This window comes from Schistocerca americana, chromosome 1 (assembly GCF_021461395.2).
Source record: "Schistocerca americana isolate TAMUIC-IGC-003095 chromosome 1, iqSchAmer2.1, whole genome shotgun sequence".
NCBI lineage: Eukaryota > Metazoa > Arthropoda > Insecta > Orthoptera > Acrididae > Schistocerca > Schistocerca americana.
Window position 1 is genome coordinate 441,538,950 of NC_060119.1, and position 23,630 is coordinate 441,562,579.

Consider the following 23,630-nt stretch of genomic DNA (forward strand, 5'->3'; position numbering starts at 1 on the left):
CGCATCAGAGAGTATGATAGAGTATGATATCATGGCTAATACAGTGGTAAACACTGTGCAAGTTTCGGTCAAGAGATGATGGCAGAGGAAAAGCAAGGGCTGATGGATCAAGAGGAAGAGAAATGAATAGTGCAATGAAGAACTAGGAGGAAAAGCAGCTGGAAGAAAACAGAGAAAAAGGAAGGAGGGGGGGGGGGGGAAGAATAAGAAAGAAAAATAAGTAATTATATGTATGTCCACATCTAGCTGTGTAGTCGGCACGTATAACTGCCTTGCTGCATATCTGGATTCAATTCCCAGTACTACCAAAGACTTTTCCTTGATGGGAGGACTGGAACGGGGTACACAGAGTCTCGTGATGCCAACTGAGGAGTTACTTGATTCAGAACTAGCGGCTTCAAAGTCTGGGAAACCAACAACACATGGTAGAATGGTATGCTGATCTCATACACCTCCACACTGCATCTGAATGAAAAATGAAAACAGGGAGAGAGAGAGAGAGAGAGAGAGAGAGAGAGAGAGAGAGAGAGAGTGTGTGTGTGTGTGTGTGTGTGTGTGTGGGGGGGGGGGGGGAGGGGGGCAATTGTTGGTTACGTGTTATCAGGTGTTAAATCTAGGAGGGTGCAAAATGCGAGGATGCTCTGAAGGCCAAGTTTCCATCTGCCAAGTTCCCAGATTAGGGCATTAAAAATTAATACTCTTGGTGTATCCTCAATCCTCACCCTGCTTTATATGGGAATCCATGAGATTTCTGTTATCAAGGCAAGAGACTTGTATACAATCACATGAAACTGGCCCCTTTACATACAAATGCTGCAGAGCTTTAAACTGTGTTCATCACAACAAAGCCACAGCCGCTCTGCATCATGATATGAATATTTTCCTAGCTATATATTCTGATAGGACTTGCTTCTCAGCATATTTTCCGCATATCACGCACAAGTAATGAATTTAAAATAATGTCCTCCAAAAGTCTCCTCAGCTTCATCATGCTTACCTGCTCCTACTCGAGTACATCACCAAAACTCTTTTTCCTACACAGTTTTTACTAATGTCCCTTCCTTCCTCCGCTTATAAACTACATCAATTCTCTCTTCTTCCTTGCATACCATTTCGTTTGATCTAATCAATTAGTGCTGACTTTCTCATGGTTACAATCCCATTCCATTACTGTTCTTATCTGCAACTTTAAATTAGAAAAAATGTTTCTCATAAATACAATTCAAACAACTGGGATATCTGTTTCTGTTAGCCTGTTATACGTGCTTCCAATCAGAATCACCATATTGACTAATAATGACCATCTCTGGTTGCTCTGACCAGAATGCAATGATGTCGCATCAAATGCAAGCATCAATCCAGAACAGGGCAGGAAAGGGTGAGAGACAGCAAGGTACAGGTCAGCGGAGAGGAGTCAGCAACGCCTGGTGGAGTGTGCAGGGACTAAATGGCAACCAGATGAGGCTGATTGGTGCAGCGTCAGGATGCTGTGGGGGAAAGAAAGGGAGGTGGGTGTGTGTGTGTGTGTGGGGGGGGGGGGGGGAGGAGCAATAGAGACGAGGAACAGAGAACAGAGAAATGACTGGTGGGTGTATTAGCAGAGAACAGAGGTCAATGAGAGTGACGGGCTATGAACTGAAAGGAAGTAATCGAACAGATGGAGCAGAAACTGTCGAGTGGAGGGTGTGGAGACAGTAGGTTACCTTTGGTTGAGGCTGGGATAGTTTTGGAAGTGCAGAACCTGTTGTAAGGAAAACTCCTATCTGTGCAGATCAGAAAAGCTGGTGATGGAGGGGAGGATCAAGACGGACCATGTTGCAAAGCAGCCACTGAAATCAGCTGCAAATTGTGCCACAGGGTGATCCATTTGCTCTCGGCCACAGTTTGGCATTGCCCATTCATCCTGATGGACAGCTGGCTGGTAATCATAAAAATATAAAAAGTTATGCAACGATTCTAGCAGAGCTAGTATAAGACACAGGTGCCTCTTATGGGGTAGAATAAGCCTGTGACAGGACTGGAATAGGAAGTTCTGGGTGGGTGGATTTTGCAAGTCTTTCATCTAGGTTTTCAACGTGGATATGATCCCTGTGGCAAGAAGTTCAAATTGGCAGTGGTGTAGAGATGGACTAGGATGTGGAAGTTGGGTGGACAATGGAACACCACTTTAGTAAAAAGGATTTGGGTAGGATGTCCCTCATATCAGGTCATAGTGATAGATAATCAAAGCCTGGATGAAGGATGTGGTTTAGTTGTTCCAGTCTGGTTTGGTATTGGGTGACAGAAGGGAGCCTCCTTTAAACCTGTTTCTTGGTGGTATGGGAGGATATGGCACAGGAAACCCGTTTGCAGACTAGGTCTGGTAAACAGTGCCTGTCTGTGAAGGTCTTTGTGAGACCTTCACCACACTGGGCAGGAGAGCTCGTGTCACGGCAAATACACCACCCCCACCCGTATCAAACTAGCCCTCCTCTTTCCCTGTCCCACTCTGGATTGCTTCTTCGTTTGATGTGACAACATTGGATTCTGGCCACAGCAGCTGGAGATAGCAGTCATGTGTGCATGAAGTGTGCTTTTTTGCATGAATGTGTGTGTTTTCTTTTCTGAATAAGGCTTTAGCCTAAAGCTCAATGTGTAACGGTCTTTTTGTTGTGCCTGTCTGCAACTTGACGTGCATCTTCACGGTGACTACTACATTACTCAGAATGCTAGTGCCAGTGAATACATGAAAAGTTGTCATAAATACACATACATGAAAATGACTGAATGCGACCAAGGCATCCAAATTAATTTATTTATTTAATACTAATGCATGTTGCAAGAGTACACTCTACAACCACACAGAAAGTTCTACATTTTTCGTCATTTTTTAATTAGTATACCTTTCAAAATTTTATAAATTAACTACACAGATCTACTATCATTTCTGCATCATTAATAAACGAGTTTCCACAATATATCCACTGAAGAAGCAAAGAAACTGGTATAACTCCCTAATTTTGTGTAGGGCCCCTGCGAGCATGAAGAAGTGCTGCAACACGATGTGGCATGGACTTGACTAATATCTGAAGTAGTGCTGGAGGGAACTGATACCATGAATCCTGCAGGGCTGTCCATAGATCAGCAAGAGTACAAGGGAGTGGAGATCGTTTCTGAACAGCACGTTGCAAGGCAGCCCAGATATCCTCAACAATGTTCATGTCTGGGGAGTTTGGTGCCATGCAGAAGTGTTTAAACTCAAAAGAGTGTTCCTGGAGACACTCTGTAGCAATTCTGGACCTGTGGGATGTCGCATTGTCGTGCTGGAATTGAGTAAGTCCGGCGAAATGAACAAAAGACAAGAATGGAAGCAGGTTATCAGACAGGATGCTTATGTACGTGTTGCTTGTCAGAGCTGTATCTAGATGTATCAGGGCTCCCATATCACTCCAACTGCACATGCGAACACCAGAACAGAGCCTCCAGCAGCTTGAACAGTCCCCTACTGACATGCAGGGTACATGGATTCATGAAATTGTCTCCATATCCATACATGTTCATAGGCTTGACACAATTTGGAACGAGGCTCGTCTGAGCAGGCAACATGTTTCCGGTCATTAACAGCCCAATGTCGGTGTTGATGGGCCCAGGCGAGGCATAAAGCCTTGTGTCATACTGTCATCAAGGGTACACGAGTGGGCCGTCGACTCTGAAAGCCCATATCGATAACGTTGAATGGTTTGCATGCTGACACTTGTTGATGGCCCATATTGAAATCTGCAGTAATTTGTGGAAGTGTTGCACTTTTGTTGCGTTGAACAATTCTCTTCAGTTGTCGTTGGTACTGTTCTTGCAGGATCTTTTTCCGGATCCAGCGATGTCAGATATTTGATCTTTTACCAGATTCCTGAGATTCACAGTACACTTGTGAAATGGTCATACGGGACTTCATTGCTACCTCGGAGATGCTGTGTCCCACAGCTCATGTGCCGACAATAACACCACATTCAAACTCACTTAAATCTTGATAACTTGCCATTGTAGCAGCAGTAACCCATGTAACAACTACGCCAGATACTTGTCTCTTATATAGGTGTTGCCGACCGCAGCGCCATATTCTGCCTGTTTACATATCTCTGTATTTGAATACGCATACCTATACAAATTTCTTTGGCACTTCACTGTACTAAACATAGACTAAAACTGAAAATACTCAGTTTGTGCTCTTGTTACAGATAGTAATTTATTCTCAATCCATGGGCTGCTGTCCTAGTCATTAAAGAAACAATTCTTTATTAACAACCACATTTTTAATATTCTATGCTACACATTTGTGACACCTGTAAAAAAATGTTAACTGAAAACTGGAAGGGTACATAATTTACAATGGAAACAGTGTGTGAAGCTATACAAATTAAACTATAAAGAATTTTGAAGATAAACTGTAAACCTGAAATAATGTACAATACCACTCTAGACTTACCTCAGTACCTTTTAATTCACCATATGGCTGCATTCCAAAGGAAAACATCTCCCATAAGGTCACCCCAAAGCTCCACACATCACTAGCGTGTGAAAACGTTGCGTATTTGCATGATTCTGGTGCATACCTAAATCAAAGTAATTATCATTTGAAAACACTGATAGCAGTAATAACACGAACATATATAATATTATACTCCTGCAAATACTGCCAGAAACAATGGTAAAAAAAGGAAGGGTAAATATGTAAAAAGTAACACAATGTTGACCATTTTATTTTCTCAAAATATTTATCGTGAAAATCTTTGTACCTTTACATTCCTGTAAATTAATTTTAGACAAAGTTTTCCCACTAATTTTTCAAGTGTTGTAAGTTAACATTCATATTATAAGTGAACATGTCAGGTTTGCAGTCCACACTGACATACTGTGATGATAAAGCACAATCCATGCACAGTCATGCCCTTAGCCACCTTTCTTAAAATTTTTGAATTTTATTAGGTACCACTAACAGTAGACAGTCTTTTGCATTTTTGGAGATACAGCTGCAACAGGGCTATCTTTTGGGAAGAAAGTAGCCACCATTCTACTTCTAACATTTGACCGAGCGAGGTGGCGCAGTGGTTAGCACACTGGACTCGCGTTCAGAAGGACGACGGTTCAACCCCGTCTCCAGCCATCCTGATTTAGGTTTTCCGTGATTTCCCTAAATCGTTCCAGGCAAATGTCGGGATGGTTCCTTTGAAAGGGCACGGCCGATTTCCTTCCCAATCCTTCCCTAATCCGAGCTTGCTCTCCGTCTCTAATGACCTCGTTGTCGACGGGACGTTAAACACTAACCACCACCACCACTACCACCACCACCACCACCACCACCACCACCACCACTTCTAACATTTCTGGACTGGTCAGCTTTCATTGGAGTTTCATCGGGAGAAATCCACACCACTGACAGAATCTTTGTTTCTGGACCATACATACGTAAATTACATACATGCATTAATCCTTGTTCCATAGACCATGAATACGACATTTCGTAATGATGTGGAATGTATCACTTTAACACAAGTTTTCTTTTCACAAACTAATTAATTAATTTTTTTCAGTTACTACTTCATATCTAAGAATTCATCTATTGAGTAGAAGGAATTGTCATTCAGAAATTCTTTTAATTTGCTTTTAAATGTTGGTTGGCTATCAGTCAGACTTTTAATATAATTTGGCAAATGACCAAAGATTTTTGTAGTACCATAATTCACCCCTTTCTGTGCCAAAGTAAGATTAAATCCAGAATAGTGAATATCATCCTTTCCTCTAGAGTTGTAGCTATGCATTTCGCTGTTATTTTTGAATTGGGATGGGTTATTAATGACAAATTTCATAAGTGAATAAATGTATTGCGAAGGTACTGTGAATATCCCGAGTTCCTTAAATAAATGTCTGCAAGGTGATCTTGGGTGGGCTCCAGCTATTATTCTGATTAAATGCTTTTGTGTAATGAATACTTTCTCTCTTAATGACGAATTGCCCCAAAGTATGATGCCATATGAAAGCTGTGAATAGTAGGCTAATTTACTGATATGTTTATCACCAAACTTTGTAATAACCCTTACTGCATAAGTAGCTGAACCTATCCATTTCAGCAGGTCATCGATGTGTTCCTTTCAATTTAATTTCTCATCAATGCACACATCCAGAAATGTTGAGTATTCTACCTTAGCAACAGACTTCCGTTCATAGTCTGTATTTATCAATGGTGTTATGCCATTTACTGTAAAAAATTGTATAAACTGTATTTTCTCAAAATTTAGTGAGAGTCCATTTGCAGAGAACCACTTAATAGTTTTCTGAAAGACATTATTTGCAATTTCCTCAGCTGATTCTTGCTTCTTGGGTGTATTTACTATACTTGTATCATCAGCAAAAAGAACTAACTTTGCATCTTCATGAATATAGAGTGGCAAGTCGTTAATATGTATCAAGAACAATAAGGGACCCAAGGCCGACCCTGTGGGACACCATTCTTGATACCTCCCCAGTTCGAGGACTCTGCTGGTTTTTATAGACTATCTGTACTGTTAATTTCAACCTTCTGCATTCTTCCAGTTAAGTATGAATGAAACCATTTGTGCACTGTCCCACTCATACCACAATACTTACAAGAATTTAATGATTCACACAATCAAAATCCTTTGAGAGATCACAAAATATCTCAATGGGTCATGTTCGGTTATTCATTGCATTTAATATTTGATCAGCGAAAGCATATATAGCATTTTCTGTTGAAAAGCCTTTCTGAAAACCAAACTGACATTTTGTTAGTACTTCATTTTTACAAATATGTGATGCTACTCTTGAATACATTACTTTTTCAAGAATTTTGGATTAAGCTGTCAGAAGTGAGACTGGGCAGTAGTTGTTAGCATCAGCTCTATCCTCTTTTTTATGCAGTGGTTTAACAACAGCATATTTCAGTCTATCTGGTAAAATTCCCTCTTTCAGTGAGCTATTACATATGTGGCTGAGAATCCTACTTATTTGTTGGGAACAAACTTTTGGCACTCTGTTGGAAATGCCATCAATTCAATGTGAGCTTTTACTTTAGAGTGAATTTATTATTTTCCTAATTTCAGTGGGAGAGGTGGGTTAAATTTCAATTTTATCATATTGCGTAAACTCAGGTTTCACTACCAGGAACACCACTAGAAAGGTTCCGGAATAGCCGTGCATGTTTGCTCATCAGTCAAAGAATGAGAAACCAGATAAGATGAAACTAAACTTCATTGACTCAAAAACAGCCATGCTATATTTTGGACAACAGAAAAATCGGTGTGTAACATCAAATTCATTAAATATCACAGTGTTGTTTTCTGGAAAGTATTCTTGCAGCAGCATTACCTTGCAACTGCTGTTCTAGTCTTTCAATAAAGTTCTGTCTCTCGAAATTCCCGGAACCACGTAAATATTGTGATATACGAAGAAGAAAGCTTCTGAAAATAACCACTGTAAATTCAAAATGCCTTTAGACTCGCATAAGTCACAACTGAACTCGTAAAAAGTCAACCCATCATCATAGTGCAATCTAGACATAGTAATCATAGTACATCCAGCATTAAATATCAATCTTGAAAGACGCCACTGTCTGCTTTATTCCTAGAAGTTTAAAAATATGGGGCACAACATAGGTTGCCACAAAACTTCCATAAACCCTATATGTGCCATTAGTACATTACTTATGGCCAATTGTTTAACACTAAATTTTTTAGGCGCAACAGTTACAACCTTTAGCAATTACAACTTTGATTTACAAAAGAGAGTCTTCTGGCTTGCTTGGTGCAGCCCACCACGAATTCCTCTGCTGTGTCATACTCTTTATCTCACAGCAGCGCTTGCACCCAATGTCTTCAGCTATTTGATAGACATATTCCAATACTGGTCTTGACACATATCCTATCATCCTGTCTCTTCTTCTAGTCAGTGTTCTTAATACTTAACTTGCCTTGCTGATTCTGCAGATAACATCCTCATTTCTTATATTATCAGGCCACCCAATTTTCAACATCGCTCTTTAACACCAAATGTCAAAGTTTTCAGTTACTTTTTTTTTCAGTTTTTCCACAGTCCATAATTCACTTCCATGGAATGCAGTGCTCAAAATGCACATTCACAGAAATTTCTTCCTCAAATTATGGCCTATGTTTGGCATGACTAGATTTCTTTTAGCCAATAATGACCTCTTTGCTTGTTCCAGCCCGCTTTTCATTCTCCTTGCTTTGTCAATCATGTGATATTTTGCTTCCCAGGTAGCTGAATTTCCTCATTTTGTCTACTTTTAGAGAGCAATTTTGATGTTAAGTTTTATCTTTGCTACTCTTCACCTTTCATATTTTTTCACTTTGCTCTCAATTCATGTTCTTTGCTCCTCAGTAGACAGATCATTTCATCCAACAGGTGGTTCCCCCACCCCCTCCCCCCCCTTTCACTCTTTCACTGAGGACAACAGTGTCACCTGCGAGTATTATCACTACTATCCTTTCACCCAGAAATTTCATCACCCTCTTGAACATTTCTTTCATTTCTGTTGTTACTTCTTTGATGCACAAATTGAGCAGTAAATGCAACAGACTGCATCCCTGACATAAACACTTTTCATCTGAGCACTTCATTCTTGGTCTTCTATTGTTCTTATCCCCTCTTGATCCTTGTACATATTGTATACAAACCAGCTTCTCCTGCAGTTTATACCTATTTGTATCATAAATTCGAACGTCTTGCTCCATTAAACATAGCCAAATGCATTTTTCTAATTGACAAATCCTATGAACATGTCCTGATTTTTCTTAGGACTTACTTCAATTATCAAGCGGAGCAACAGAACTTAATTTCTTTCATCACAATCAATGTCTTTTGGAAGCCTGCTGCTGCTTCATATGTGATTTAAATAATGATAAACTGCATCAGTTATATATTTTTCCACTTAGCTCAACAAATTTTGAGATTTTGCTATTTTTCAGTATAATGAAACGGATAGTAACTATTCACCATAAAGCAGATATATTGCGTCGCAGAAGGCACAACAAAAAGATGTCAGGAAGTTAACAAAAAGACTTTCATAAAGTTAGCTTTTGGCCAGCCACGCCTTTGTCAAAAATAGACAACAATAAATACACACACACACACACACACACACACACACACACACACACACACAAACTCAACTCCCACACACATTACCACAGCCTCTGGCAGCTGGAGCCAGACTGCGAGCAGCAGCGCATTGTGGAAGAGGCAACTGGATGGGGGTAAGGAGAAGGCTGCGGCAGGGAGAGGGAGGGACAGCAGGATAGGGGGTGGGGGATGGTGAAGTGCTGCTGGGAGGTGCAGCAACGTGGTGGAATTAGGACAGCTAGGTGCAGATGGGAATTGAGACGGAGGGCGGGGGAGAGGAGGGGTAGTGGAAAAGGAGAGCAGTAAAGAAACAGGGTGCTTTGGTGGAATGAGAGCTACATAGTGCTGGAATGGGAGCAGAGAAGGGGTTAGACGAGTAAGGACAACGACTAACAAAAGTCAAGGCCAGGAGGATTATGGGAACGTAGGACATATTGCAGGTAGAGTTGCCATCTGCACGATCTGGAAAAGCTGGTGTTGGTAGGAAGTATCCAAATAGCACACGCCGTGAAGCAATCACTGAAATTAAGGACATCATGTTGGCAGCGTGCTCACAACAGGGTGGTCCAGTTGTTTCTTGGCCACAGTTTGTTGGGGGCTGTTGATACGGGCAGAAAGCTTGTTGGTTCTCATGCTCAAGTAGAATGCAGCACAGTGGTTATAAAACTAGTCTAATGTTGAATTAGTGGAATGCAGCAGTAACGATAATGAAAAAATTGAAGTCATTTGTCAAGTCTTTCAACTCAAGTTCACACAAAAATGGCATGATTAGGGATTATAGTGAGACTAAGAACATTATGTTCTCAAACCCTTACACATTTGATTAAAATATGATCAGTCCCTTTCTCTCTTATGTAACAGCTGCTTTTTCTATTACACCACAAGTATGGAAGTAATGGCATACAAAATTTGAATAACCATGTATGTAGCCTACAACATGATGTGGTCTCACAAACCTCTCACATTTTTTTAAATTTTTTATTTAGTTTCCTTTTTTCACACAAGTCAGATCCTATTTGTGAAAAAATGTTTTAATAATTAAGTATGAGATAAAACCAAACTACCATGGCTAATATAACACAACCTGTATATCGGCCATAAGATCATACTATAGAGGTGGTGAGCTGTCGGAGACTCAAACCCATACATGTCTGATAATTTATGTACTAGAGTATTACATTAATACAGTTGTGTGCATGTTGAGTATAATGGACGTAGCATACACAATCTCTGCGAAGCTGCAACAAGAAAGTGGAACCAACTTAGGAACAAATTAAATCTAGTGCTGAGTACGTCAGAATAAAATGTCTATTACATGAGAGCAACATAGCTGTAGACAACCTATGACAGAGAGATCAATGATTAGTAGGAATATATATTTATATGAAACCTCACAGTGTCTGGTATTCCAACCCATACATAGGTGTATCAGTTGACATTTATTAAATTTTGCTATATTAACATTCTAACCCAATGTGCTTATGCAGGTATTGCATACTGGGAGATGAACCAAGTAAATGACTTAACAGACTGTCAAAAATTTCGTAATACCATGTTCTTGCTGTTTTGCCTTGTTCGTTAATAATTTTTTCAGGCTGTTTACGTTCAGACGTATAAATTTCAATTCCTTCTAGAATATCTAATTTATAGCCCTTAGGTTCCACATGTAGGATTTTTATATATTTTGTTATGCCAGGGAGCCTATGATTTAAATTTGTAAGGTTTAGTCCTATGGCACTGCTATTATTATACGTGTGTTCTTTAAAGCATGTTTCAGTCTCTTCTTGTTTGCCCAATGTAAATACCGTCACAGTTACCGCATTTTACCTCTTATACGCCCTGTTTTTTTTTTATATTTCTGTTACAGCTCCCCAACTTGTGATGTAAATGGAAGCCCAATTTGTTATTGGTTCTATATCCTATATTAATATTTGCATGCTTAAATACTTTACCGATCTTTTCAGAAATGGGTCCATGGAAAGTTAGCAATGCATATCTTTTCTTCTCCCAGGCTACAAAAGATGCAGTTCCTGTCCTATCCTTATATTTTCCTAACTTTGCTTTCAGAAAAACCATTTGCTCTAACTACCTGCATTATTACCTCAGTCTCTTTGGAGGCTGCCTCTTCAGACAGATGCAACTTCACGAGTCTTTTGAACATGGAACGAAAATACACTAGCTTGTGCGCTTTTGGGTGGTTGGATGATGCACCAATAATCGTCAGTGGTGGCGAGTTTTCTAAACATGCTAATGGACAACTGGTTTCCATCTTTGGTTAAAGTTAGATCCAGAAAATTTAATGATTTGTTCTCTTCTAATTCAACCAATATACAGCTCATTTATGGTTTATTAGCCACAGTAGTTTGGTTTTATGTTTTATGTAATTATTAAAATGTTTTCTCACAATTGAGACCTGACTTGCACAAAAAGGGGGAAAAAATAACAATTAAATGTAAATGAGGTTAATGAGCTCGTGTTGAAGACAACATACATGGTTATACAAATTTTGTACTCCATTACCTGCAGGCTTGTGGTATAACAGACAGAACAGCTGTTAGACAATAGACGAAGTTGTACATATTTTAATCAAATGTGTAAGGGTTTGATTTCATAATGTTCTTAACCTCACTAAGACTTGATAAAAGACTTCAATTTTTTCGTATTCATTACTGCTGGATTCCACTATCAACATCAGACTGAATTAGGTAATTGAGTACTTTTATGGGGAGTAGCCATTTCTTATTATGGTATATTTGATCATGATTTGTTTATTTGTGTACAGAAACAGGAATTTAACCCTGAAACATTGTTTTTATCCTTTTACATTTTACAACAAACTGTGTTTACTGTAGTTGGGGTAGTGACATTTTCAATTGCACATCATAACCAGCATGTATTGTGCAAGGCCTCATATTTTCACACTACTTTTTATGTATTTACTACAGCAAATGGCCACTGACAACAGGCCACTTAAACTATTTATTTCATGTTATTTCTATGAGCTTTAGTCTTTGTGTATTGTATTTCATTTCTGCTATGGGCTGTAAACAGATGTATAATAGTAGAGATACGAAACCTGAAAGTTTATTTATCTTTCTAAATACATTATGATATATCCAGGTACACACATTATTGTTTGGTGTCATTTTACTGTTGTATAATAATATGTACAGACAATATTTCCATCGTCATGTTTTGTGCCTTCCCAAGACCTAGTCTACAAACCTATATAAATATTTCTGATTGGACCTACACCTACCAGGCACTGTATGACTTTTTACTAAATTAACTGCAATTTTTACTACATGATATAAAACTATATGTACTTGACATCTTTTTTATCGTTGTACCTATGATTACTGTCTTTCTGTACGTGTTTTTTGTTATTTGTTGCCTTCACTTGTGTTTGATACGCTGTCACCTAGCAGGCACTTTAGTTTTCTTGCATGGCTCTCCAGCCACTGATGTTCGCTTCCTATTCAATAAGGCATACTTAAGTTCACTCAGTGTGTATTGAACCGGGGTACAGGGTGGTGCACAAAAATTTGGCCCAAGTACTAGACCGCTTATTGTCGCCCACCAATCATCATCTATTGTTTCGAAACTGTTGTTTTCATTAGCTTATTTGTTATTTGTTTATTGCCTAAATATTACATGTTTAACTATTCTGCTCAATGCGGCAACAAATCATACAGAATTGGCGAGCAGTCTACTTGGAACCGGTTTTTCGTGCCTCACCTCATATTATTTCACTGCGATCTGCCACATAACGCTACAGTTGGCTAAATGAAAGGTTTTGGAGAATCACGAAAATTACTTTTACAAGCGTGTAAGAATTCTTTAATGAATAAAAACTCTATACTGCAGGGGGGAGGTAAGTGCCCTCTTTTGGCGCCTTCCATCTTCAGCCACCTATGCTACTAACTTTCAGTTTTTCATAAGAATCATATACCATGCACAAATGAACGGTGAACGAGTAAAAATGAATGGTTCCCAAAAAAGATAGATCACTAGTGAACTAGTTCCCAAGAATGAACAAATTTGCCCATCTCTAACTGGCACGCCTTCCCGCTCGGGAAGCAGCACATTAGACCGCGCGGCTAGCCAGGTGGGCACTGATTCAGTACACTGTATGGTGTTTGTTCCCTTAATTTGCATGTATAATGTCTGGTTGTATCACATTTGTACAATGTGTTTGCAATGTGTAATTGGTTTTGTACAAAATATGATTATGAAATTTTCGAAATGTATCATTAAAAAAGAGTGGTCACAAAAAAACTTGTGGCTATTTTACTATTATCATAGTGTGCATAATTGCTATTCCCATACTACTATCTAGTGTCAACACGGGCACACATCTCATTTGCAATTTTACATCGCAAATGCAGCTGCACCATATCCTTGTAATACATCTAGGTGCAAGACCTGCCCGAAACATCCTGCCACCACCACCTACTCAAGTCGAGCAAAACATCACCTATCCCATCAAAGGCAGGGTTACTACCTGTGATACCAGTCATTTGATCTAAACGCTAAGCTGCAGCTACTATGTTGCAGTCTACATGAGCATGAGAACCAACAAGCTGTCTGTCTGCATGAATGGCCATCCACAAACTGTGGCCAGGAAACAACTGGACCACCCTGTTTCTGAGCATGCTGCAAACACGATGTCCTTAATTTCAATGACTGCTACAGCCTGCACTGTCTGGATAATTCTGTCAACACCAGCTTTTCTGAAATGCACAGATGAGATCTCTATCTGCAATACATCCTACGTTCCCGTAACCCTCCTGGCCTCAACCTTCGTTAATCATTGTCCTTACTCTGTTCCCATTCCAGCATTATACAGCCCTCATTCCACCAACACATCCAGTCTTTTCTGATACCCCTCCTCTCTTCCCCACCCTCTGCCTAGCCGCCTGAGTGCACCTAGCTGCCCTAATCCCACCTCGGCTCTGCATGCTCCCAGCAGCACTTTACCATCCCTCACCTCTATCCTACTATCCCTCCCCCTCCCTGGCCCAACTTTCTCCTTACCCCCACCCGGTTGCGTCTCCCATAATGTGCTGTTGCTTGCAGTCTGGCTCCAGCTGCTAGAGACTGTGGTCATGTGTGTGTGTGAATTGCGTTTGCATTTGCACGTGTGTGTGTGTGTGTGTGTGTGTGTGTGTGTGTGTGTGTGAGAGAGAGAGAGAGAGAGAGAGAGAGAGAGAGAGAGAGAGAGAGAGAGAGAGAGAGAAATATATCTACTTTTGACAAAGGCCTTGTTGGCTGAAAGCTAACTTTCCAATATAGTCTTTTTGTTACGCCTTTCTGCAACTCATTGTATCTGCTATATGGTGAGTAGCAACTGTCCTTTTCATTATATCATCATTTTCTGGTGGATTTGTTTTACAGAAATTATCTATGTAAACATATGCACTTGATAATGAGGATAAATTCTCAACATGTATTGGGCTACGTCGAAAAAATACATAACTGGTGCAGTGTTTCATTATTTAAATCATGAACAACAAAACTGTCTCTCTGGTACCTTTATCTTTCTTAAAGCCAAAATGACCATCACCTAAAAGATTCTCAATTTTCTTTTCCATTCTTCTGTATGTTATTTTTGTTGGAAACTTGGATTCATGAGCTGTTACGCTGATTATGCAAAAGTTCTCATGCTTTGCTGTCCTTGCTATCTTGGATGATATTTTCCTGAACATCTGATGATATGTCTCTAGTCTCATATATTCTACACACCTTTCTAAATAGTCGTTTGGTTCCAAAACTGCCCCCGAAGATATAGGACTGTTCCCTACATCTTATTTGTTAACAAGTCTTCCGAAGCTCTCTTAAACTCTGGCTTTAATGCTGGATCCCCTAAAGCTTCCATACTGACTCCCATTTTCGGTTCTATTATGTCACCAGATAAATCCTTTCTCTCATAGAGGCTTTCAGTGTACTCTTTCCATCTATCTGCTCTCTCTCCTGATACAGTGGAATTGCTCTGGCACTCTTAATGTTGGCACTGTTGCTGTTGATTTCACCAAAAGGTGTATCAACTTTTCTATATGTTGACTCCTTCCTTCCAAAAAACATTTCTATTTTGATTTCTTCACATTTTTCCTGGGGCCATTTCACTTTACCCCTTGTGCACTTCATATTTATCTCATTTCTGAAAGATTTACTGATACATTTCTGTATTCCCATCTTTACCTGAACATTTTTGCACTCCCTTCTTTTGTCGATCAATTGAAGTATTTCTTCTCCAAGGTTTCTTCACAATTGCCTTTCTTGTATCTATATTTGTCCCACTTCTGTGACTGCCTTTTTAGTGATGTCCAGTCCTTTTTGACTGAATTGCCTACTGTTGCATTCATTACTGTAGTAACTACAACCTCAGACAACTTCAAATGTTTATCATCATTCCTCAGTACTTCAGTATCGCCTTTACACTTGCACTGATTCTTCTGGATGATTCTCTCAAGCTTCAATCTACTCTTCATTACTGGTAAATTGTGATCCGAGTCTATATCTGCTATCTGATTTCTGAATCTCTGTCTCACCACAATATAATCCATCTGGAATCTTTCTGTCTCTCCAGGCCATTTCCAAGGCTACCTTCTTGTCTTGCGATTACTGAACAGTGTATCCACACTTACTAACTGAAATTTCCTGCAGAACTCAATTAGCTATAACCCAGACCTGGCTATTCCAACTCTGTCCCATAGGGTAAGGGCACATGCAGCCCATCCACTGGGCAGGCATAGGTGGTAGGTCATCCACCATGCCATCCTATTCCACTGCATTAAGGCCGTGTTCTGTCGTGTGAAAATACCCTCTTGTCATTGATACTATGAAAGATTTAAATCTTTTAAAATAACATGGGTAAGCTGAGTCCATTTGAAGTGCAATTCGGTAAGAGAAACACCCCTTTTTTGAAATGTTTTTAATCTCTACAATTACCCCCAGAGACATGAAAGTTTCACTCTACAGCGGAGTGTGGGCTGTTACGAAACTTCCTGGCAGATTAAAACTGTATGCCGGACCAAGACTCGAACTTGGGACCTTTGCATTTTGCGGGCAAGTGGGGCAGAGTGAAAATTTCATTCTGGAAACATCCCCCAGGCTGTGGCGAAGCCATGTCTCTGCCATATCCTTCCTTCCAGGAGTGCTTGTTCAGCAAGTTTCACAGGAGAGCTTCTGTGAAGTTTGGAAGGTAGGAGAAGAGGTACTGGCAGAAGTAAAGCTGTGAGGATGGGTTGTGAGTCATGCTTGGGTAGCTCAGTCGGTAGAGCACTTGCTCGTGACAGGCAAAGTTTCTGAGTTCGAGTCTCGGTCTGGCACACAGTTTTAATCCTCCAGAGACATGTTTCACACTCAGAACTGCACTCTACCAAACTTATGGTCTGTAATTTTGGAATGGTACATAAGTGATTTAGTAAATGGTGATCAGTTTTTGAAAACACAACTCAACTGGATTACATTCTTCTCATCCTGTCCAGTACTTCTCCCTTGACCTGGAGTTATGGGCAACTTTTCTGAACCCCATTCATTTTCCTAAGCCTCACAGGTCCCCTTCCTTCCACCTTCAACCCTTTTGCTAGAATGAGCAGCCACTGGCTCCAAAAGCTTTCAGCCTTTAATATCTCTATATGCGTGGTCTCCTGCTGCTGCTTGGTGAGTAGATTTTTTATCCATCCAAATACACTGTAGTAAATGGTGTAGGGTTATCTGTAGTATTAGTAGCATTGGTGAGGAAAGAAACATAAATGAATATGACAGAGAGAAACTGGGAGCCAACTTATCTCTGTTTTGCACATAATTAGGACCACACATCATTCCGTGTTAGTCCACTGTGTATTTGATGCCCTTACAAAATGTAAATTGCAATTTATAAGATAACTAGCAAGCCCAGCAATTCTTCACAATTGCTAAGTACATCTGGCAGTTGTACACACATTCTAATCTCTTTCTCCCTCCTCTTTCCATCCATTTCCTCCTCCCCCTCTCTCTTTCCGTCCATTTCCTCCTGCTCCTCTGACTATCCACCCCCCTCCTCCCTCTGAATCTCTCTTCATTTCCTCCTCACCCTTCTCATCTATCTACATCTACATGGATACTCTGCAAATCACATTTAAGTGCCAGACAGAGGGTTCATCGGACCACATTTACAATTCTCTGTTATTCCGATCTCGTATTGCGCGCGGAGAGAATGAACACCTATATCTTTCCGTACGAGCTCTAATTTCCCTTATTTTATCTTGGTGATCATTCCTCTCAATGTAAGTCAGTGTTAACAAAATATTTTCGCATTCGGAGGTGAAAGTTGGTGATTGGAATTATGTGAGAAGATTCCGTCGCAACGAAAAACGCCTTTCTTTTAATGATGTCCATCCCACATCCTGTATCATTTCTGTGATACTCTCTCCCATATTTCGCGCTAATACAAAATGTGCTGCCTTTCTTTGAACTTTTTTGACATACTCAGTCAGTCCTATCTGGTAAGGATCCCACACCGCACAACAGTATTCTAAAAGAGGATGGACAAGCATAGTGTAGGCAGTCTCCTTAGTAGGTCTGTCACATTTTCTAAGTGTCTTGCCAATAAAACGCAGTCTTTGGTTAGCCTTCCCCAGACATTTTCTATGTGTTCCTTCCAATTTAAATTGTTCATAATTGTAATACCTAGGTATTTAGTTGAATTTACGACTTTTAGATTAGACTGATTTATCGAGTAACCGAAGTTTAACGCGTTCCTTATAGCACTCATATGGATGACCTCACACTTTTCGTTATTTAAGGTCAACTCCCACTTTTCGCACCATTCCGATATTTCTTCTAAATCGTTTTGCAGTCTGTTTTGATCTTCTGATGACTTTATTAGTCGATAAACGACAGCATCATCTGCAAACAGTCGAAGACGGCTGCTCAGATTGTCTCCCAAATCATTTATATAGATAAGGAACAGCAAAGGGCCTATAACACTAACTTGGGGAATGCCAGAAATCACTTCTGTTTTACTCGATGACTTTTCGTCAATTACAATGAACTGTGACCTCTCTGACAGGAAATCACAGATCCAGTCACATAGCTGAGACGATATTCCATAAGCACGCAATTTCACTACGAGCCGCTTGTGTGGCACAGTGTCAAAAGCCTTCCGTAAATCCAGAAATACCGAATCGATCTGAAATCCCTTGTCAACAGCACTTCATGTGAATAAAGAGCTAGTTGTGTTTCACGAGACTGATGTTTTCTAAAACCATGTTGACTGTGTGTCAATAGACCATTTTCTTCGAAGTAATTCATTATGTTTGAACACAGTATATGTTCCAAAAATCCTGCTGCATATCGACATTAATGATATGAGCCTGTAATTTAGTGGATTACTCCTACTACCTTTCTTGAATATTGGTGTGACCTCTGCACTTTCCAGTCTTTGGGTACGGATCTTTCGTCGAGCGAATGGTTGTATATGATTGTTAAGTATGGAGCTAATGCATCAGCATACTCCGAGAGGAACCTAATTGGTATACAGTCTGGACTAGAAGACTTGCTTTTATTAAGTGATTTAAGTTGCTTCACTACTCCGAGAATATTTACTTCTACGTTACTCATGTTGGCAGCTGTTCTCAATTCTAATTCTGGAATATTTACTTTGTCTTCTTTTGTGAAGCCATTTCGGAAGGCTATGTTTAGTAACTCTGCTTTGGCAGCACTTTTTTCGATGGTATCTCAATGGCTATCGTGCAGAGAAGGCACTGATTGTTTCTTGCCGCTAACATACTTCACATACGACCAGAATCGCTTAGGATTTTCTGCCAGGTTTCGAGACAAAGTTTCGTTGTGGAAAACTGTTATAAGCATCTCGCATTGAAGTCTGCGCTAAATTTCGAGCTTCTGTAAAAGATCGCCAATCTTGGGGATTTTGCGTCTGTTTAAATTTGGCATGTTTGTTTCGTTGTTTCTGCAACAGTGTTCTAACCCATTTTGTGTACCAAGAAGGATCAGCTCCATCGTTTGTTAATTTATTTGTTATAAATCTCTCAATTGCTGCCGATACTATTTCTTTGAATTTAAGCCACATCTGGTCTACACTTATATTATTAACTTGGAATGAGTGGAGATTGTCTCTCAGGAATGTGTCAAGTGAATTTTTATCTGCTTTTTGAATAGGTATATTTTTCGCTTATATTTCGAGGATTTGGTGACTACAATATTCAATCTTGCTACGACAGCCCTGTGTCCACTAATCCCTGAATCGGTTTTGATGCTCGTTATTAACTCAGGATTATTTGTTGCTAAGATGTCAAGTGTGTTTTCACAACCGTTTACTATTCGCGTGGGCTCATGAACTAATTGCTCGAGATAATTTTCAGCGAATGCGTTTAGCACAATTTTGGATGATATTTTATGTGTACCTCTGGAATTAAACATGTATTTTCGCCAACATATCGAGGGTAAATTAAAGTCACCACCAACTATTATCATATGATTCGGGTACATGTTTGAAATCAAACTCAAGTTTTCTTTGAACCTTTCAGCAACTGTATCATCCGAATTGGGAGGTCTGTAAAAGGATCCAATTATTATTTTATTCCGATTGCCAACAATGACCTCTGCCCATACTATCTCACAGGAAGTATCTACTTCAATTTTGCGACAAGTTAAACTATTTCTGACAGCAACAAACACACCTCCGCCAACCATGTTTAGCCTATCCTTTTGGAACACCGTTAGGTTCTTCGCAAAAATTTCTGCTGAGTTTATATCCGGCTTTAGCTAGCTTTCAGTGCCTGTAATGACTTGAGCATCAGTGCTTTTTATTAGCGCTTGGAGCTCTGGTACTTTCCCATCACAGCTACGACAATTTACAACTGTTATACCAATGGTTCCTTTATCTACGTTTTTCCTGTGTTCAGCCTGCACCCTTTGTGACTGAAGCCCTTCTAGTGTTTTCCCGAGATCCTCTAACCTAAAAAACCGGCCAGTCCACGCCACACAGCCGCTGCTACCCGTGTAGCTACCTCCTGCGTATAGTGGACACCTGAACTATTCAGCAGAACCCGAAACCCAACCACCATTTGGAGCAAGTCGAGGAATCTGTAGCCTACATGGTCGCAGAACCGTCTGAGCCTCTGATTCAGACCCTCTACTCGGCTCTGTACCAGAGGTCCGCAATCGGTCCTGTCGACTATGCTACAAATGGTCAGCTCTGCTTTCATCTTGCAAGCAAGACTGGCAGCCATTACCACGTCTATTAGCCACTTGAAACCAGAGAGAATCTTTTCTGATCCAAAGTGACACACATCATTGGTACCAATGTGAGCCACCACCTGCAGCTGGCTGCACCCTGTGCTCTTCATGGCATCCATGAGGACCTTTTCTACATCTGGAATGACTCCACCCGGTATGCACACGGAGTGCACACTGGATTTCTTACCCTTCTTGTCAGCCAAGTCCCTAAGGGGCCTCATAACGTGCCTAAGGTTGGAGTTCCCAACTACCAATAGTCCCACCCTCTGCGATTGCCTGGATCTTGCAGCCCGAGTGGTTTCCTCTGAAACAGGACAGGCGACAGCATCTGGCTCAGCGACAGTGTCAGCCACAGACAACACTTGGAACCTGTTTGTCAGACAAACCAAGGAATCCTTACGTGTGGCCGCCTGGGAAGTGTTTCGCCACCTGCTTCGCCCCGGGGTGATCTCCCACTCGACCACAGGTGAGGGGTCAGCCTCAGTGCGAGCAGTAACTGGGTTGGCCACCGGTGAGGACCGATCGGAGGACTCTGACATGCTGGACGTCCGTTGGATCCCCACGGCCGGTCCACAACAGTGGTGCCCATCCACTGCAGCCTCAAGCTGTGTAACCAAAGCCATCACAGCCTGAAGGTTAGAGCGAAGTGTCACCAACTTGTCTCGCATCCGCACACAAAAATTGCAGTCCCTGTCCATCCCCTCCTTCTTGTTATCTCTGTTCATTTTCTCCCTCCCCCCCCCCCCCCCCTCCTCTCTCTGTCTGTCTGTCCATGGCCTCCATTCCTCTTTCTTTCTTTCTTTCTTTCTTTCTTTCTTTCTATGACCCTGACACTTGTTTGTTGCAAACCTTGATTGGGAAATAAAGTCACTTAAAATGAATGGGTAAAACGGATGGGATGATTTAATAATATAATGGATACAGGAGAGGCCTCTCCAGGTGCTGGATCCTTGAGGGCAATAGCTTCCATGACAGTATATCTCATAATTTTAATCAGTGGAGTTTCCGATGATTCCAATTCCACGGTCGTTTTCTAATCACAAGTCGATCAGCTGTAAATACAACATTCCTCTTAAAACTCACTGAGGGAAAGATAATGAAACTATAAATTTTCACAGCACAGCGGTTTCTATCTCACAGTTGATTTTAACAATCTGTACAGTGTTGTTTAAAAAAATATACAGCTTATGTCTTTTTGTAACAATTTGATGTAAAATAGGAAAGAAATTTCTGAGATTTTTTTCTAATAACGTTACCACTTTAGACATTAAATATATATTTAAATATTGTATATGTTTAAAAAATACATAACCAATGTCAGTCTGAACATTTATTATAGCATCACGTAAAAATCTGAAATAAATTGGGCATGAACTTTTCAAGGTTTCAGCTAACAACATATGTTCTTTATTTATTACATATATATTTACTGAGCATATGTATTCAAAAATATGTAGCTTGTGTCCAGCCAAAAGTTCGTTAGAGTAACATGTAAAAATTATGAAGTAAATTGGTCAAGAATTTTCTGATATTTTTACTAACAATGTTTCCTCTTTATGTATTACATACATATTTATGTATCATATACGAGGGCTGTTCAAAAAGTAAGGTGACTTTTCAAATTGCGTGGGTAACATACAATGAATTATTGATCTTTTTTTTGTTATGTTGGTACACATGTCCCGCACGTATGTTCACAGTCTCAAGTGAGCAAAGAATTTGCATCAAATTTTGTGTGAAAAATGGAATCAGGTGCTCTAAAACACTTCAAAAGGTTGTCAATGGCATACGATGAGTCTGCTCTAAGCAAAAAAAAAAAAATTAAAAAAAAAAATGTTTACTAGTGGTACAGGCTCTTCCCAGATGGCTTAGAAGACGCCAATGACGAACCTCACTCTGGATGCCCCAGCACATCAACAACAGATGATAACGTTGAAGCTGTGAAGAAAAATGTTTTGGAAAATCGTTGGATTACAATAGGAGAAGTTGCTGAGGATGTTGGCATATCAGTCAAATCATGTTATGCAATTTTTTTTGGGTGCAAAATGTTTATCAGTGAAGTTCGTTCCAGAACTTCTCAATTTTGCTCAGAAGAACCATCACATCAGCATCGCTCAGGAGCTCTTGAATGATGTCAATGATGATCCTGATTTGCTCAAAATGGTCATAACTGGTGTCAAAATGCAGGTTTATGGTTATGACGTCAAAACCAGCGCCCAATTGTCCCATTGAAAGCATCCCGGAGAGCCAAGACCGAAAAAAGCACATCAAGTTCAGAAAAAAGCACACCAAGTTCAATCAAATGTCAAAGTTTTGCTCACTGTCTCCCCCCCCCCCCCCCCCCCCCCCAATTAACATGGCACAGTGCATCATGAATTTTTGCCTCAGGGTCGTATGTTCAATAAGGAATATTACCTTGATGTTATGTGCTGCTTGCGAGAAGCAATACACAAAAAATGTCTGGAACTGTGGAAAAAAAATTAATGGCTTTTGCCTCATGACAATTGCTTGTGACACATTTTTTGGCCAAAAACAACGCGACAATCATACCTCAGCCACCATATTCATTGGATTTGGCCCCTGCAACTTTTTCCTTTTCCCAAAACTGAAGTGACCTATGAAAGGACAATGATTTCCAGCAACGGAGGAAATAAAAACTGCATCGCTGGAAGCTCTCAAGGCTGTACCAGAAAGTGCTATTGAGAAGTGCTTTGAGGATTGGAAGAAGCATTGACACAAGTGTATTGTATCTGAGCAGGATTACTCTGAAGGGGACAACATAAATGTTGGCGTGCATAGTTTCACAATGACATGTACTAATAAAAGCTTCTTGGGCTTCCAGCCACGTCAAGTGGTTTAAAATCCACGAGCTTTCGGCCGAGTGCTCCTCAGCCATTGTCAAGAGGTGACTGTCTTCTGGTTGCTGCTGCTGTCTTTATATAGCCGCACTGCCTTCCATGATTTCACTGGTACCCACTCCAGCACCATATTTGGTAATGTTTGCGTTGTGCGGCCGCTGTGCCCGCTTCAACCTTTTGATGGCCGGATCCCACGCTGTGCTTAGCTGCAGGCCGCCGTCTTTCTCGAGTGTGCTGTCACAAATTTTTATTTCAATCGCTTCCTTTATTATGCTATCCCAGAATCTGTTAGTTCGTGTGATAACAGATGTCTCGTCGAATACAATACGATGACCGTTCTCTAATGCGTGCTCTGCTACTGCTGATTTCTCTGGGTACTGTAGACGAAAACATCTCTCA

General features: G+C 40.4%; 1 protein-coding gene across 5 annotated transcripts in view; it reads right to left on the bottom strand.

The window, feature by feature from the left end:
- The window catches only part of LOC124602854 (tyrosine-protein kinase Shark), a 151,003-nt gene that overhangs the window by 4,902 nt on the left and 122,471 nt on the right, over positions 1-23,630 (bottom strand). For all 5 annotated transcript variants that reach the window (XM_047136351.1, XM_047136353.1, XM_047136350.1 and 2 more), the window contains exon 15: positions 4,463-4,589. In XM_047136351.1, the coding sequence (XP_046992307.1) occupies positions 4,463-4,589 (127 nt within the window). The remainder of the gene's footprint in view (positions 1-4,462; positions 4,590-23,630) is intronic.